The 14519-nt window shown below is 32.5% G+C and overlaps 1 protein-coding gene across 4 annotated transcripts in view; it reads right to left on the reverse strand.

Moving 5' to 3' along the window:
- Window positions 1-14519, reverse strand: part of LOC134532858 (retinoblastoma-like protein 2) — a 56755-nt gene that overhangs the window by 30746 nt on the left and 11490 nt on the right. For all 4 annotated transcript variants that reach the window (XM_063369854.1, XM_063369855.1, XM_063369853.1 and 1 more), the window contains exons 5-8: window positions 14205-14365; window positions 11948-12083; window positions 4064-4170; window positions 1534-1706 (exon numbers count right to left, since the gene is read on the reverse strand). In XM_063369854.1, coding sequence (XP_063225924.1) covers window positions 1534-1706; window positions 4064-4170; window positions 11948-12083; window positions 14205-14365 — 577 coding nt within the window. The remainder of the gene's footprint in view (window positions 1-1533; window positions 1707-4063; window positions 4171-11947; window positions 12084-14204; window positions 14366-14519) is intronic.

Consider the following 14519-nt stretch of genomic DNA (forward strand, 5'->3'; position numbering starts at 1 on the left):
AGACTTAATGGAAGAAAAAAAAAACTGTAAGCAGACCTTTACTGACATCAAATTTTAGGTTAGGTAAATGGGCATGCTGAGAACAGTTAAAGACAATGTAGCGTGAAAATTATCATAAATGCTTACGATTTAAATACAAACTTTACGTGATGTGTTGCATAATTAATTTATTATATCCAGTTGTCCTTAGCACAATTTTTGGGCAAGCCATGTGCCATATAAAAGTGTAAAACTATTTTAAACAATGCCAGCGCATCAGCTTTCAATAATAACCTTTAAAAACTAATGCACACATACTCTTTGATCACCATTCTATTAATTTTACTAATACAAATCTAGAGAAATTTTTTTAACTATAGAAAAGTAAACACAGCTGCCATCATGGCTACAGCAAAAAAGAAAACGTGTCCGTTTGTGGTTATGGCCAGCAGAGCACCCCATGGCCAGAGAATTGTGTTGCTAGAATTGCTCCAGCGCAATCGCTTCTTAAACTACCGAAAATGTTACGTAAATAATAAGATAAAATTAAAAAGACACGATAAACAAAATTCATTAAAAATTATTTGGCCTTAACACGTTTGATTCCGAAAGACTGAGAACGGAATATTGACCATACTTACGAAAGTTGTAATTGTAAGCAGTTGTAATAAACAACTCTTCGATATATCAATTGGTAATCGCTTGACTATTTCTTGCGGAAAATAAAACTGATACATCGAAGATCTGTTTACTTTCATAAACTTTTTTTGCCGTTTTTAATTTTCAGAATAAGAAGTGAAGTTCAGAACGTTGTTTTTTCTGCTTCTGGGAACATTGTCACTTCCAAAAGGCAATGCCTGGATCCAGAACATGTAAAGGAATTGGTCTTTTTGCACTGCCATTTATGTAATTTTGATGGCAAGGTGTAGGTTTGGCTTTTGATGAAGACATTTCTATACCACTGATTGTGTTTTATGACTAAAACATTAGAAGAGACATAATTTACACGTTACTTGAGCAATAAAAATGTATTTAAAGCTAAAGAAAATTACTATTTTAAACAACAATTTATAATATGCCAAATTTTTACTGTAATTATTCAGATTTATACTTAGAACTTAATTAGAAAATATTCGCAAATTATTCGCTATTCGCAAATATTTGCAATTATTTGATTCACATTTGATTTGCATTGAAAAAGTCACATTCGCACAGCCCTACAAATTAATATACATAAATGGGAAATTACCCGCCGCAAATAAAATTTGGCAGTATGTGTGTGTGTGTTATATATATATATATATATATATATATATATATATATATATATATATATATATATATATATATATATATATATGATTTAAATAGTGGGCCAAAAGTTTCTGGGAAAAATCTTCGACTTTTCCACTCAAAGTTTATTTTTGTCGAAGCCAAAGTCGAAGGAAAAAAAATATCTTCGATTTGACTTTGAATACTCGAAGCTTCGCACACTCCCATTTGTTTCGGTGTGTGGGGTTCGAAACATTGGCACAGGTCCAGAGCGCGGTGTACCTGAAGACGGAGACGAGGAGCTCGCTGGGCGCCGCCTGCCTCCCCGCCAGCATCGCGTGCAGCCGGCTCACGTTCTGGGTGGCCGTGGACATGGGCGTCACGTCCTGCTGCGCGTCCTTCCCTCTCAGGAACTCCCGGCCCGTCAGCGGGGTCGCCGGCGCCAGCTGCTTCATCTGCAACACCCGTGTCGGCACAGCTTCCTTACTTCCTTAGTGCTGGGTGGGCAGTACCAACCTCCGTCGATAACGACGAACAACAAAACCATCAAATAATATTTATAATAAAAAAAAAAAAAGAAGCATCTAGAACAAGTAGTAGTGCCGATATCCTGCATACTCTTGCCAATAACTAATATATATTCGTATTAAATATTTAATGTCTACCTTTTGTCAAAATACATTTTATGTCTTCATGATCAAAAAAAATTTTTCCACGACCATGCAGGACGCAAGACATTTTTGTTGATTTTTTCCCTTACATACGGTCAAAAGTCTTTTAATTGGGGAGGTTTTTGTTTATAACTCACACCAAATACATATTCTGGCCCATTTACGATTTTCGAAAATGAATTCAATAAGAATTTTCAAGTTACCTAGTATACTGTACTGCTGCTAAACTTGTTGGTGTATGCTTGCTGCTGGCGCCAGTACCATTAATAGTACTCGTTGATTTATAAATAGACCCTTTTGTTGTGTGTGTGTTGTCGGGACGATATACACTGGCTGTCACTATTTTTCAAGATATATATATAGACATATATATATATGTGTCAATGGTACTGTTATGCTCTTGTACTCTGACCCTTAGAAACATGCATAAAATGTTATTTATCATAAAACACACTCTTGGACACAGGTAGCTAGGTAACATATATCAATACATAGGGATAGAATCCAGATTTTTATTAATAATAAAATTACTATTCATCAGGGACAACTAACATATGTGTAGAGATAAAAATCAACATTAATATAATTAGATAAAAATCACAGAAAAACAATCCTAACGATACTGAACATGACTCGTGGATATACGCTTATGTAAATTAAACATCAGGAAAATAGGTAGCACACATGAATCGTTCACAAAAGTTCGTTAGTGTAAGTTTAGAAAATCAATCAAATGATATTTTTTACGGACACATTCTTACATAACAGAAAAATGTTTGAAATCATAGCACAATTAATAATTAGTATGATTACTATTTATGTTTATATTTGGGTTCGTATTTGCCTTGGCTTAACTCAGCTTATATGGTAGAGACACGAAACTTGTACTCCCATTTCACCTCTGGGTATCACAAAATAAAATAATAATTTAAATCTTGGATTTAACAATTCATGACGTAGTTCAGGATAATTGACACCTTTTACGTGAAAACTAATCAGTTTGTAGTCAAATCGAAGTGATTCACGAAGAAATTACATACAGCAGGGTATGTCTATGGGCGATACAAAATGCAAGATCTTTACTTACAGATTTTCACTCCTAATAACATATCCGTCAGAATATGCCCTTATAAACTTACATATTATTTATTTATACGTCGTTTAAGCTCATCCTGAGTGTCGGATGGCATAATCTAGCTAGCTATATTTCAAATTTAAAATAGGCCTCGCGCCTTTGCGTCGGCATCAGACGCCTTCATACAACCCAACTTATTAATTAAGACGTTCTAGACGCCTCACATCTAAAACACGGCCTCTCATTGGCCGAAACCAAAATCGGTTAGCGTAATTTACAATATAAATACCGTAAATAACACTCATTAATACAATTGAAAACACAAAAATGCGGTAAATTTAAAACGAAAATTTCCAACAATGAAAATTTCTTTAAGTAATACCCCGAATAAAATCATCGTTTATTCGTTAAGTTCATTAGTCCTTAGAGGGGTATACTCAATTGGCTGTCCATATAAGTCCATTTCAGGTCATAGAGCATAGCTCTCGTAGATATACATAATTAATAAAAAATATATTTAAATAACTTTTGCGGGCGAACAATATACAAATTAAATAATAAAATTTCATAATAATAATAACAGTCAATATAATAAGTTTTTATAAATAATAATATCATTAAAATAAGTCATAACTTTCTGTGCATTATGAAAATAGTAACAGCACACTAGAAACAAAAACCATAAAAACTATACACATACGTAAGACTACCGACATCTATTACAAAAAACCAAATCAAGTGAAACACTGTGACCACCCTTCTGAATAGTTTTATATATATGTCCACAAATAAATGAGAAAAATTTGATACACTAAAATTAAATAGCTTTATTAACCATTAAATATTTAAAGATGCTAAAGAACAATTTTTAAGATTATTGAAAAAACCAAAAAATTATTGCTTCAATACAAATCATACCTTTAAATATACAAGGTTGGTGCTTTTATTTGAAGGTCGGTAATGTCATAGAGACTAGCTTCTAAGTCCCTACCTAGTGCCAGCCCCCTGGCTGCAGCTTCATCGACTACCGCACTCTGCCAAGCAGAACTCCACCGAAGCAACTCACCCCTCCGTACTGCTGGTTCAGGTTCTTCTTGGCCTGCAGTTTCTCAGCGAACTCACCACTGCTGCAGATCTTGGTGGGCGTGCCAATATCTGCATTCGCATCATCCCCTGCACAAACAACAAACAAAATTACAAACAATTACAAACTCCCAGCTAAAACAACTAACGAAAAAATCCCAAATATCCTGCAAACTCAAACAAAAAAAATATTGCTGGTATAAAAATGGAAACTCAAAAATTACATCAAAAGAATGCAAGATGCATAACTGCCTGGTTAATTTGTAACAGCAAAAAAAAAAAAAATCAAACTTTTTGAAGTCGGGTACATTTAAAATGCTACAAATAATTGTATACAAATGTCTGAAAAATAAGTTGTAACACAAGTAATTAAGTCAAACATTACAGAAAAATACAATGCAATAAAAAAACTAAACACTTTAAAGTTTATTCATTCTTGTCTTTATGAAAACCATGAGACTGTTAAGTTGTACAAATAACACATAATGTGGGTGATATTAACAAAAAGAGCTGTACATCTGTAATGCCATGGTATAACATTAACTATAATTATTTGTATTTGAACACAAATTTCTCTGAAATACAACAGGGTCACCCTGAAATCTTCTAGGGTGCACCCACTTTGAGAAAAACTGTCCTAGATGCACACATAAACCAATATGGCACATAGGATGAACACACACACATCATATCAGACATACTATTCAAGTGTAACAGCCCCCACCTGATCATCCACTTTATACGCGACTGCATTATTAAATAGACTGATGTGCTGCTCCCAAGACTATCCCAGTTTAAATTTATAAATTGGGACACCCTGGATTATATGGGTTTTTAACTAACTCTCACTTCAGAGCACCAGACTTCCGAACTTCCAGTCCCAACAGGCACACTCGGAGGTTACACAGCCACCTCACATTATCCACGAATGTTGTCCCTCCCCCACAATCCACCTTGCAGCCTGAACCAAATCTGAGAAGAATCTCAACCTTTCGGAGGGCTTTGACCACAAAAGTGAGAAAACAAAACATTTGTGGTAATGTCACAGCGCGTAACTGTGTGAAACGTAGTGTGTGAATGAGTGTTCACAGTAATCACAGGAAATTTCCACTTTCACCATTTTAAAAGGTTTATTTCTAGTATTCTAATTATTGTATTTTAGCAAGAACTTTTTAATAGTTCGAGCTTGCCATTAAGAAACTATAGTTAATATAACATTAAAAAAAAAAAAAAAAAAAAAAACTGCTGTTAAATTTCAGTAAAAATATTTGAGTACATGTAGTTACAGCATATGTATTGATAAAAAATATAATTATATATTATTGTAAAAAGTTAGAAGTTCCTTAATGATATGTTTTGTACAGCTAAAAAAATTATGTCTTGATTAATTTAATTCCTTACACCAAAAAAATAAATAGTATAATCTGAATGCAGTCAAAAACACATTTCCACATGTTATCTGATTAGACTAAAACTTACAACAGTGCAGAATGTTAGTTAAGAATACTAAGGATATGATAAAAAGCATTGCCATTGCGAAAGCTTAAAGAAATGCAGTGATATTTACAAAAGTCACTGGATAATATAAGCAGCCAAAAAAAAAATAATGAAGCATAAAATCTGGCCCCAGCATACAAAGCACATTCCCAACTACTCACACACAATGACATGCAAAACAAACAAAACTGTTAGAATTTTAAAGAGCTACTTTATGTTAAAAGTAAGCCAAGAATTTGATTAATTTAAATTTGTTCTGAGTTATTTCAATCCAAGACCCCAATGACTGAAAATGGCCAATCACGAAAGAAACACATAGAAATAAAAAATTCTTAAGTACAGTCTCATTTTATAAATAATTTACAATGTAATAAAAGGTGCATGGTCCAGGGCACGTAACTATTTAATACTGTAACGACAGAGCCTGAGGAATATCACAGTTTTACACGTGAACTGCACTCAAATAAGCAATGAAGGAAGAATCATAGCGCGAACCTCACCTCTCTCATCTCTAGCCGCGACAAATGGCTTGCGGTTTGTCGACACTAATCCTGCTATCAAATGGCTGCATCTAGTATCCGGTAACAAAGCCTGCAGCCGCCTACACTCAGCTGTGCAAAACCCATGCCAGAACTTTCTTAGAACAAAGCTCACACAATCAACACAAATAAGCTACAAATGCAGTTTTACAGCCAGTGAATAAACATACAAAACAAAAAATTCAGCTATAAACAAATGACATGCTTCAATTGAACATTGAAAAAAAAGAAAAAGAAACGAACAAAGCTGGACAAAAAAACTACAATTGACTGGTATTTCAGAAACAAACATAGCAACTCTAAAAATTGCTTCGCAAAACAAAATAAATCAAATAAAACTATTTCCAGGACAAACTATAATGCGATTTTAACTACATAATTTCAGTAAGCCAACTGATACTATTACAAGCTTATCACATAAAAAATATGACTTGACCCTTCCTGCAATGATTAGGGATAGCTATCACTAATGGTGACATTTATTTCCTAATAATTCAGCTAACATATTTTCAATGGATCAATGTGCATCTATTGTACTTTTGTATAGTGCATGAAAAATTTGTAAAATTAATAAATAAGATTATGATGGAACTATAACATCTGTGCACAGGTTAAATCAAACAGTTATAACACGCAAAAAGGTAATTCTCTCAAATCAGAGTTCATCTACCATTATTGTAGATGCAACGAGCATGCACATTACAATTTTGAAATAAATATTAAATTTTTTTTAAAGATAGGATGGATTTTAAACACTAAGGGCCAACTTGGAGTGTGACTACTGAAAAGAGTAGAATAAGGAAGAAGGAAGAAAGAGAAGTAGTGGAAATGCTTAGCTAGTGTAGTTGGCGGACTGCACGTGATTTTAGATAAAATTAAAATATTTGTATCGGTCAAGGATCGAACCAAGGACATGAACTAATCGAATCAATCTGTATATTAATTGAAAACTTATTTAATGAATTTTAGAAGTTTTCCCAAAATTTTAGCTACATAATTACGAATTTCCAAGATGGTGTCCGAATTTCAAGATGGCGATGCCACAGTAATAATAAATTATTACTGCACTCTAGTAGGTAACTATTAAACTAACATGATGGCAGTGCATTCTATCACATGAAAACAAGATGGTGAACTCCAGCAGATGAAAACAAGATGGCAGACGTGGCCTCATAATAGCTGGCGACGTATATATACCCTGGCATTAGTGGTGGGAAGTCAGTCTGCCTGTGGCTTCCGTAGAGGTAGGAATGGTTGTCATTTTTTTTATTTTTGCCCTCACGGAGTACAAACTGAGGACGTGTGTTTTTAAAAAAATATTTAATTAAAATTGGATTAATTATTTTATATAAAATATTTTATAAATAAATTTTTTTTTTTTACAAAGTTCTAGCATAAAAATTACGGATTTTCAATATGGCGGGGCGTCATGAAAAATGCAACAATCTAGAATTCAAGATGGTAACAAAACGCGCAACGATTATGTCATACGCGCCCAAGATGGCGGGCGTAACAAAATTTGCAACATTTCTAGAATCCATGATTTTGATTGTAACGAAACATGCAACAGTGTTTTTAAATAAAATTTTATTAAATTTTGATTAATTTTTTATAAATTTCAGGAAATTTTTCATTAAAATCAGATAATAATTACAGATTTTTAAGATGGCGGACATGCCGTCATGCTAACTTTCGATATATACCTTGGCACTTGTGGTAGGTCAGTCTGCCAGTGGCTTCCGTGGAGAAAGAATCGGTCGTTATTTTTTTTATTTTTGTCCTCACTGGGTTCAAACCGAGGACTTTGAGCTCCATGATGTAAGTGCATTTTATAAATAATTTTTTATTAAAATTAGATTAATTAATTTTTTTATGAATTTAAGAATTTTTTTATTAAAATTGGATAATAACTACAGATTTTCAAGATGGCGGCCATAACGAAAATTGCAACGGTGACGTCATAATCCATGACATCATCAAAGGCTTATTGTAGGCTGTAGATATGGATTCTTAAGCCTCAATATGGACATTTTAAGCAGTTGGCATTTTAAAAGACAAAAATAGGAAATTTTTCCCATGAAAGCTGGAAATTTTTAACTTTTCAAGTTTTTTTGACCGGATTTTTTTTCAAACAACTGGAAATTTAGGCTGAATTTGGGTCATTTTTGGCATATATTGAAGGTCAAAGGTCAAGGTCGTCCAAGATGGCGGGCGTGACGTCACAATCCACAGCCGGAACCCTGGCACAAGGCACCTCAGCCTGAAGCCTGGTGCCGGACCGCCAATCACAGTGGATCGTGCAATGTGCACTGGACAAGGAGACTATCGACTAGGGTTTGTACAGCGTGAAAGATGTTGCACTATTCACATGTAGTCTTCCTGTACACTTGTCACACGGCACTCACAGTCATCAGACTTCAACAAACTTCCAACTTCTGCAGAAATTTGAAGATTGTGTTTACTCCAGAGAGATGTTATTGCAACTCACTCAAATTTGGCCGAACTGAACTATAATACAATCACTACCATAACATACACTAGAAAATAACATCCCATTAAATTCAAATTGTATCGTAACCTTTTAAATCAAATAATTAAAAAATTAAATTATACTAGAGATTTACGTATCCCTCTTGATTCTAAATTATTCTTCCAGAAACATATTTTTAATCAATATCAAATGCTAATAAAACTCTTGCTCTCATTAAATATATTACAAATCTTAATTAGATTTTATTGCAAGTCTTTATCTTAAGTTAGATCTAAATTATGATATGAATCTATCATTTGGAACACCATTATCCAATTGACAATGATAAACTACAGAAGGTCTAAAATAAATTAATCAAAATAATAAGTCAAAATGAGAATTTTAATAATGATGTAATTTATACATGGCTCCTTGTCGTGCACTATTTGTAAAAAAAAACTGCTGACAGTCGATACCAACCTTTACTATGTACGTACATTAAACAATACAAGTAATATTTTATGTAGTATATTTAAAATAGATCTTTCTTTCCTTATTGAATAATAAGGAACTGTAAAACTATCTCTTTAATTTTCTCCCCTAGTTCAATCATAAATAATTACATGATCTAATAAATGTGTGTTTAGCTAAATGTGTTGTCCAGTATTGTTTAGTGTTGTCGAGCATCCATGTCGTACCTGTTTTGTATTTGTATTCTTGTAGCTTTGTGTGAATGATAACTGTTTGTATAAGTGTTTTGGTATTGTGCCCACCATCTAAGGCATCTAGCTGTAGGTAGCATATCAATTATGAATAAATATATGTAGTATTGAAATTACACCACCATGACAAAAAGTAAAATTTAAAATTTGAAACTATGAGAGCACTAGAACAAAATTCATACTACACAATCAATCAAATATTTTTGGCTAATTCTAGTCAATTTATGAAGATTAGTATGTATTTCCTATAAAACATTTTTTTTTGTTTTGTTACATAAAATGTGATAGATTCCACAATTTATATATATATATATTCAGTGTCCTGATGTTTGTTTCCAGTGAACTCTTCACCAAGTCAATCGATTTCGATGAAAATTGGCATTTATGTGTAATTTTTTCCAACTTGAGAGATAGGATGGTTTTTATTTTGATTAACGGTCGTAATAATTTATAATTAATAATAAACTGATTATCATTGTTGATTGGTGTTATTAATTGTAAGTTTCATAAGTCTCAAACAGATGGCACCTTGAATCAGTTTTTTACAGACAAATGTTGTACTGTCTGTGACATAAATATCTCATATATGGCGCTACGTTCAATTCAAATTTTATTTTTCTCCATGTTGTGCACATTTTCATTGATCAATGTACTACGTAACCTCGCTTTTTTTGTATTATTTTTTATTTTATTCTCACGTGTTTACAATTATTGATATCTAACTTCAGCTGTCAATTTACAGATATAATAATAAAACAAATAATATTAGCTAGAGAATCAGAGTTCATCAAATTTTATTTCATGTTAAAAAATTTGTAAGTATTAATTAATTCTACCTTTCCTGCAAATTTTATAATCTTAGTTTATAAAAATTACAAAAATAACTATGTATTAAGTGCTTGCTTTTTATTTTCTCATTTTGATTGCATTTTTATTAACTTAATTATTTTCAGTAAAATGCCACCAAAAAAATCGAATCTCACTCAACCACAGCAACGCGTGGCCATTTCTGCTAGTAATTTTATATATTCATACAAATACTTCAGATATATGAACAAAGTTCATAAAAATTAAATACTGTACCAATGAATATTTATATTTTCACAATGAAATTGGTCAACTAAAACACCATCAAATCTTGGGTTTAACAACCAGGGTTAGTCTAAAAACTCTACACCCCATGCTTTGCACCCCCAATGGGCTACACTGCTTGTACGCATAAACTGCAAAGTAGGCAACCATACACCCTCATGCAATTGATTAATTATATTATATTATATTTGATACACAACTCTGTTTCAGCTGTCAGCTAGATAGGCACTTTGTGAACAAGAAAATATATTTTTATGATTTTTTCTCTTCAACGACTGGTTACGTGGGTATTGTGGGATGCACCACCAAGACCATCAACACCCACAAAAGTTCTGGTAGTAAGCAACTAGAAATTAAATTTTGCAAAAAACCGAACTTATGTACAAATATTCTGCTGCTGCATTAAAACAATAGTACATGCAAAAAGACTGTAAAAACAACAAATCAGCAAAAAAAATAATTTCAAACAATGTCTCAAAAGCAGTACGAAAAAAAATATCCAAAAGGGTACTAAAAACCTCAGAGAAATGTGTGAATCAACATAACAAAAAATAAAAATGTGGTGAAAACAAAAATAAGGGGAAAGCTGTACAATGAGGCAATTAATTACCTTACAACACATCAGTGACCAACCACTCCTTAACATTGACCAACAATTTTCTCAGCAATGATGGAAGCGTATTTAGCAGTTAAACTAAAAATGTAGATAAAGTTAACATTCAGAAAAAGTGCAATCGTGTATCCAAAGCCTCTTTTCTTACAAATGCACTACTCAACCATCCGAGGAGTGTGTTTCTGCCGATCACGCCAACCGGCTCTCCAATGCCGACTCCTACACTGTCCTGCACAGGCCCTGCATATCAGCTTGCACGAAACAACCACGCACAAGTCAGCAGCCTGACCACTTCTCTCTGCCCTGCCTTCAATACATCCTAAATGAGTTACAAACATTTAATCACAAAAAAAAAAAATATCTTTCCTTAAACAAAAAATTAAATACATCTCTCTCGATCATAATTATAATTTATGCATAATTCTTTTCCAAACTCTGAAAATGATGGTTATGATATGTTGTTCACTGTATGATGGGGGTTAAGCCATAATCCCTAAACATGAGTGTGCCACCTATGATGAAATCATGCAAACTTTATTCATGAGCCGTTTGAAGACAATCCCTTGATTTCTCTTTCTCTCACACACACACTAACACACACATAACATTCACTTTTGCTTGGTAGGGATTCAGAAGACACCTATTTTGATGTTTACTTCTAAGGAACTTCTATTCATTAAAAATATTTTACCTGCAATGATTTTACAAGTTATTATCAGTTATTTTATTTCTTTGAAACTAAATGATGCTACAGTTCCTAAACATTAAAAAATGACTAAATTGAAACAATAGTTGGAACATAATGAGTTATTTATACATGCAAAAAAGTTAAATGTTTTCTTTAAATTAAAGAAATAAAAGTTTTAGTTTAATTAAGCTTGCTTTTCAAGTGACTATTCACAGTCCAAACAAATGGTACAAAACTCATACTTACCTAAAAATATTCTTTCATCAAAGTCACCAACATTTAGAACAAATGTTTCGTATGCTTTGTTAATAGCTTTGCAGTTGTTCTCGAAATTGCCAGGCTCCAACAATCCACAAAGTGTGTCTGGGTCACCCTTAAGACTCTACAACAAAAATTCAACACCAATAACTAAACTTCAAAATGTCAACAAAAATACTAACATATTAAAGTCAAGAGAGTTAGTGGAGCCTGTACGACCTTGAGCTGGAAGGAACTACTACATGGTCAACTTACATGCTTTCACTAAGCACATCTTCTTTGCTCTAGTGACCATTGCGACTGCAGACCTAGAGCTCTTTAAGTGATAATTTTTGAAATCATCTGTACTGCACCAACACAGTAAAGAATAGTCACATACTTACCTTTTTTCTTTTCTTAAAAGATGCTTTCAAAATGTTCCAGAAAAATACTTAAAAATAAATTTTAACAGACATCATGACCAACAAAACAGCATCTGTAAATATTTTTACTTACATATAAGGTAATGAGTTTTTGCTTGTTCAATGTTGTAAATAGTCAGGTTGGTAATATGTATGAAATATAGTACCTGAAACTGAAAAAAACATAAAGCTAGGTATTAACTTTTATAAAAATAAATAACTATAATATCTCTTGTTTATTGGTCACAATGCCTGTCAAAATGTATAATAGATACATGAAATTAATAAACATTTTCAACAGCTAAGACATCATGAAGTATTTTATTTTTTTGGAAGTAGTACATATTTAAAAACCTATGTATGACCCCTTTCTTTTTTTCCCATGGGTTTGACATCCAGTCAACAGCAAGGTCCTTTTAAATGGTAACACACAATTACAGATAACGAGATCATAGGGGCAGGTGTCCACAATTCTCTATAAAGTTATTAATCATTAAAGAACTTTGTAACATTGCAAGAACCTGCCCTACGCAGCTTTTATGAGTTTTTGTTAGAGGAATAAGTATTATGTTAAGACATTCAGGTGGATGAGTTGATTGTATAGCTTCAAGGTCATAGTGACCTAGTTCCTCACACTTATAGTTTAATATTAGCAATATTCTAGTAAATAAGTTTGATCTTTAATTATTTTTATTTAGAAAAACCTCTCGACTATATAGAAATATAACAGAACCAACATTTGAAGCATTGAAAGTAATGCACTTAATGAGATTAAGTATTCTGTAAGAATTAGATTTAAGGGATTTGATGTAAAGATGGAAATATAACTTGGAATCGAATAAAATACCTAGATCCTTTACATAATGAGATGTAATAATAGAATGATTATCAATGAATTCAACAGCAGTTGGATGGATTTTTCTTGAGAAGGTTATGGTAATAATTTTGTCATTGTTAAATTGAACAAATTTCAACTTGCAATATTCTATCATCACAGAAGTTTTTTTTGCTGGAACAAGTGCCAGTCATGAGATGATGTAATTTTTCTGTATATTTTAAAGTCATCTGCAAACAACGTACCAGTGGAGTGATTTATGACTGCAATTATATCGTCAATGTATATGTTAAAAAGTAGAGATGAAGATGTACCCCTTGAGAGACCCCAGAACTAGCATGAAGGGAGTAAGATTTAAATTTTTTTTTACTGAAACACAGAAGTATATTTCTCTTAGATAACTCCAAAACCATTAAATATTTTTTGTCAATTAAAACAAAAATTGTGAATTTATTTAGTAAAAGTTGATGAATAACTGTATCAGAAGCCTTTGCTAAATCAAAACACACCAACTTGACCATGTATTATGAATAAAAAGGGTTTATAAAAGTAATTAAGTTGGTAATTGTTTTACCAGTTCCAAAACCTAGCTGAGCATTAGTTTATTTTTTCAGGTTGAATATAAAAATTTTAAATATTATTTTATTAAAGACTTTAGCAAATCCTTTCACAAGTGATATAGGCCAAAAATTACAAACATTTAACTTGCTAGCTTCCAGTGGCAAGGGTAGACACCAGTACCTGTGCAAATGGAAGCTTGCTAAGAACTTTCCCATACATACAAAAGGTAGCAAGTTAAATGTTTTGAATTATAGGTCTGTATCACTTTTGAATGGAATTGCTTAAGTATTCAATAAAATAATATCAAAAGCATTTGCCTGTTCAGTAAAAATTAAACCCCTGTTGGTACTGTTTCATTAACTTTACTCAACTATAGTTTTAACAGGAAAAAAAAATAAAAAAAAACTCAAGCTAACATACTAAGCCAATAAATGCAATTTTGACTCACCTTTTTACCAATCAAAGTACGAATATGGCTCTTCCATGTGTATTCTTTGATGCTCTTGGCTTCCAGAGGTATGCCATCATGTGTCTGACACAACTGGTCGATGACACATGGTGGTTCACTTGGCAGGACAAAATTCTCATCGAAAAAATTATTTGGCAAACCTGGAATAACAGAACAAACACTGGAATCAGCTGGCATCAAGAGTCAGTAAATCATTGAAACACAAAGTTGCAATTTTCTTCACATCCATTCTATGATACAGCAGAATAAACAACTGGTTTAAATTGATGCAATAAAGTTTGAAAATATATGAGA

This window comes from Bacillus rossius, chromosome 6, assembly GCF_032445375.1.
Source record: "Bacillus rossius redtenbacheri isolate Brsri chromosome 6, Brsri_v3, whole genome shotgun sequence".
NCBI lineage: Eukaryota > Metazoa > Arthropoda > Insecta > Phasmatodea > Bacillidae > Bacillus > Bacillus rossius.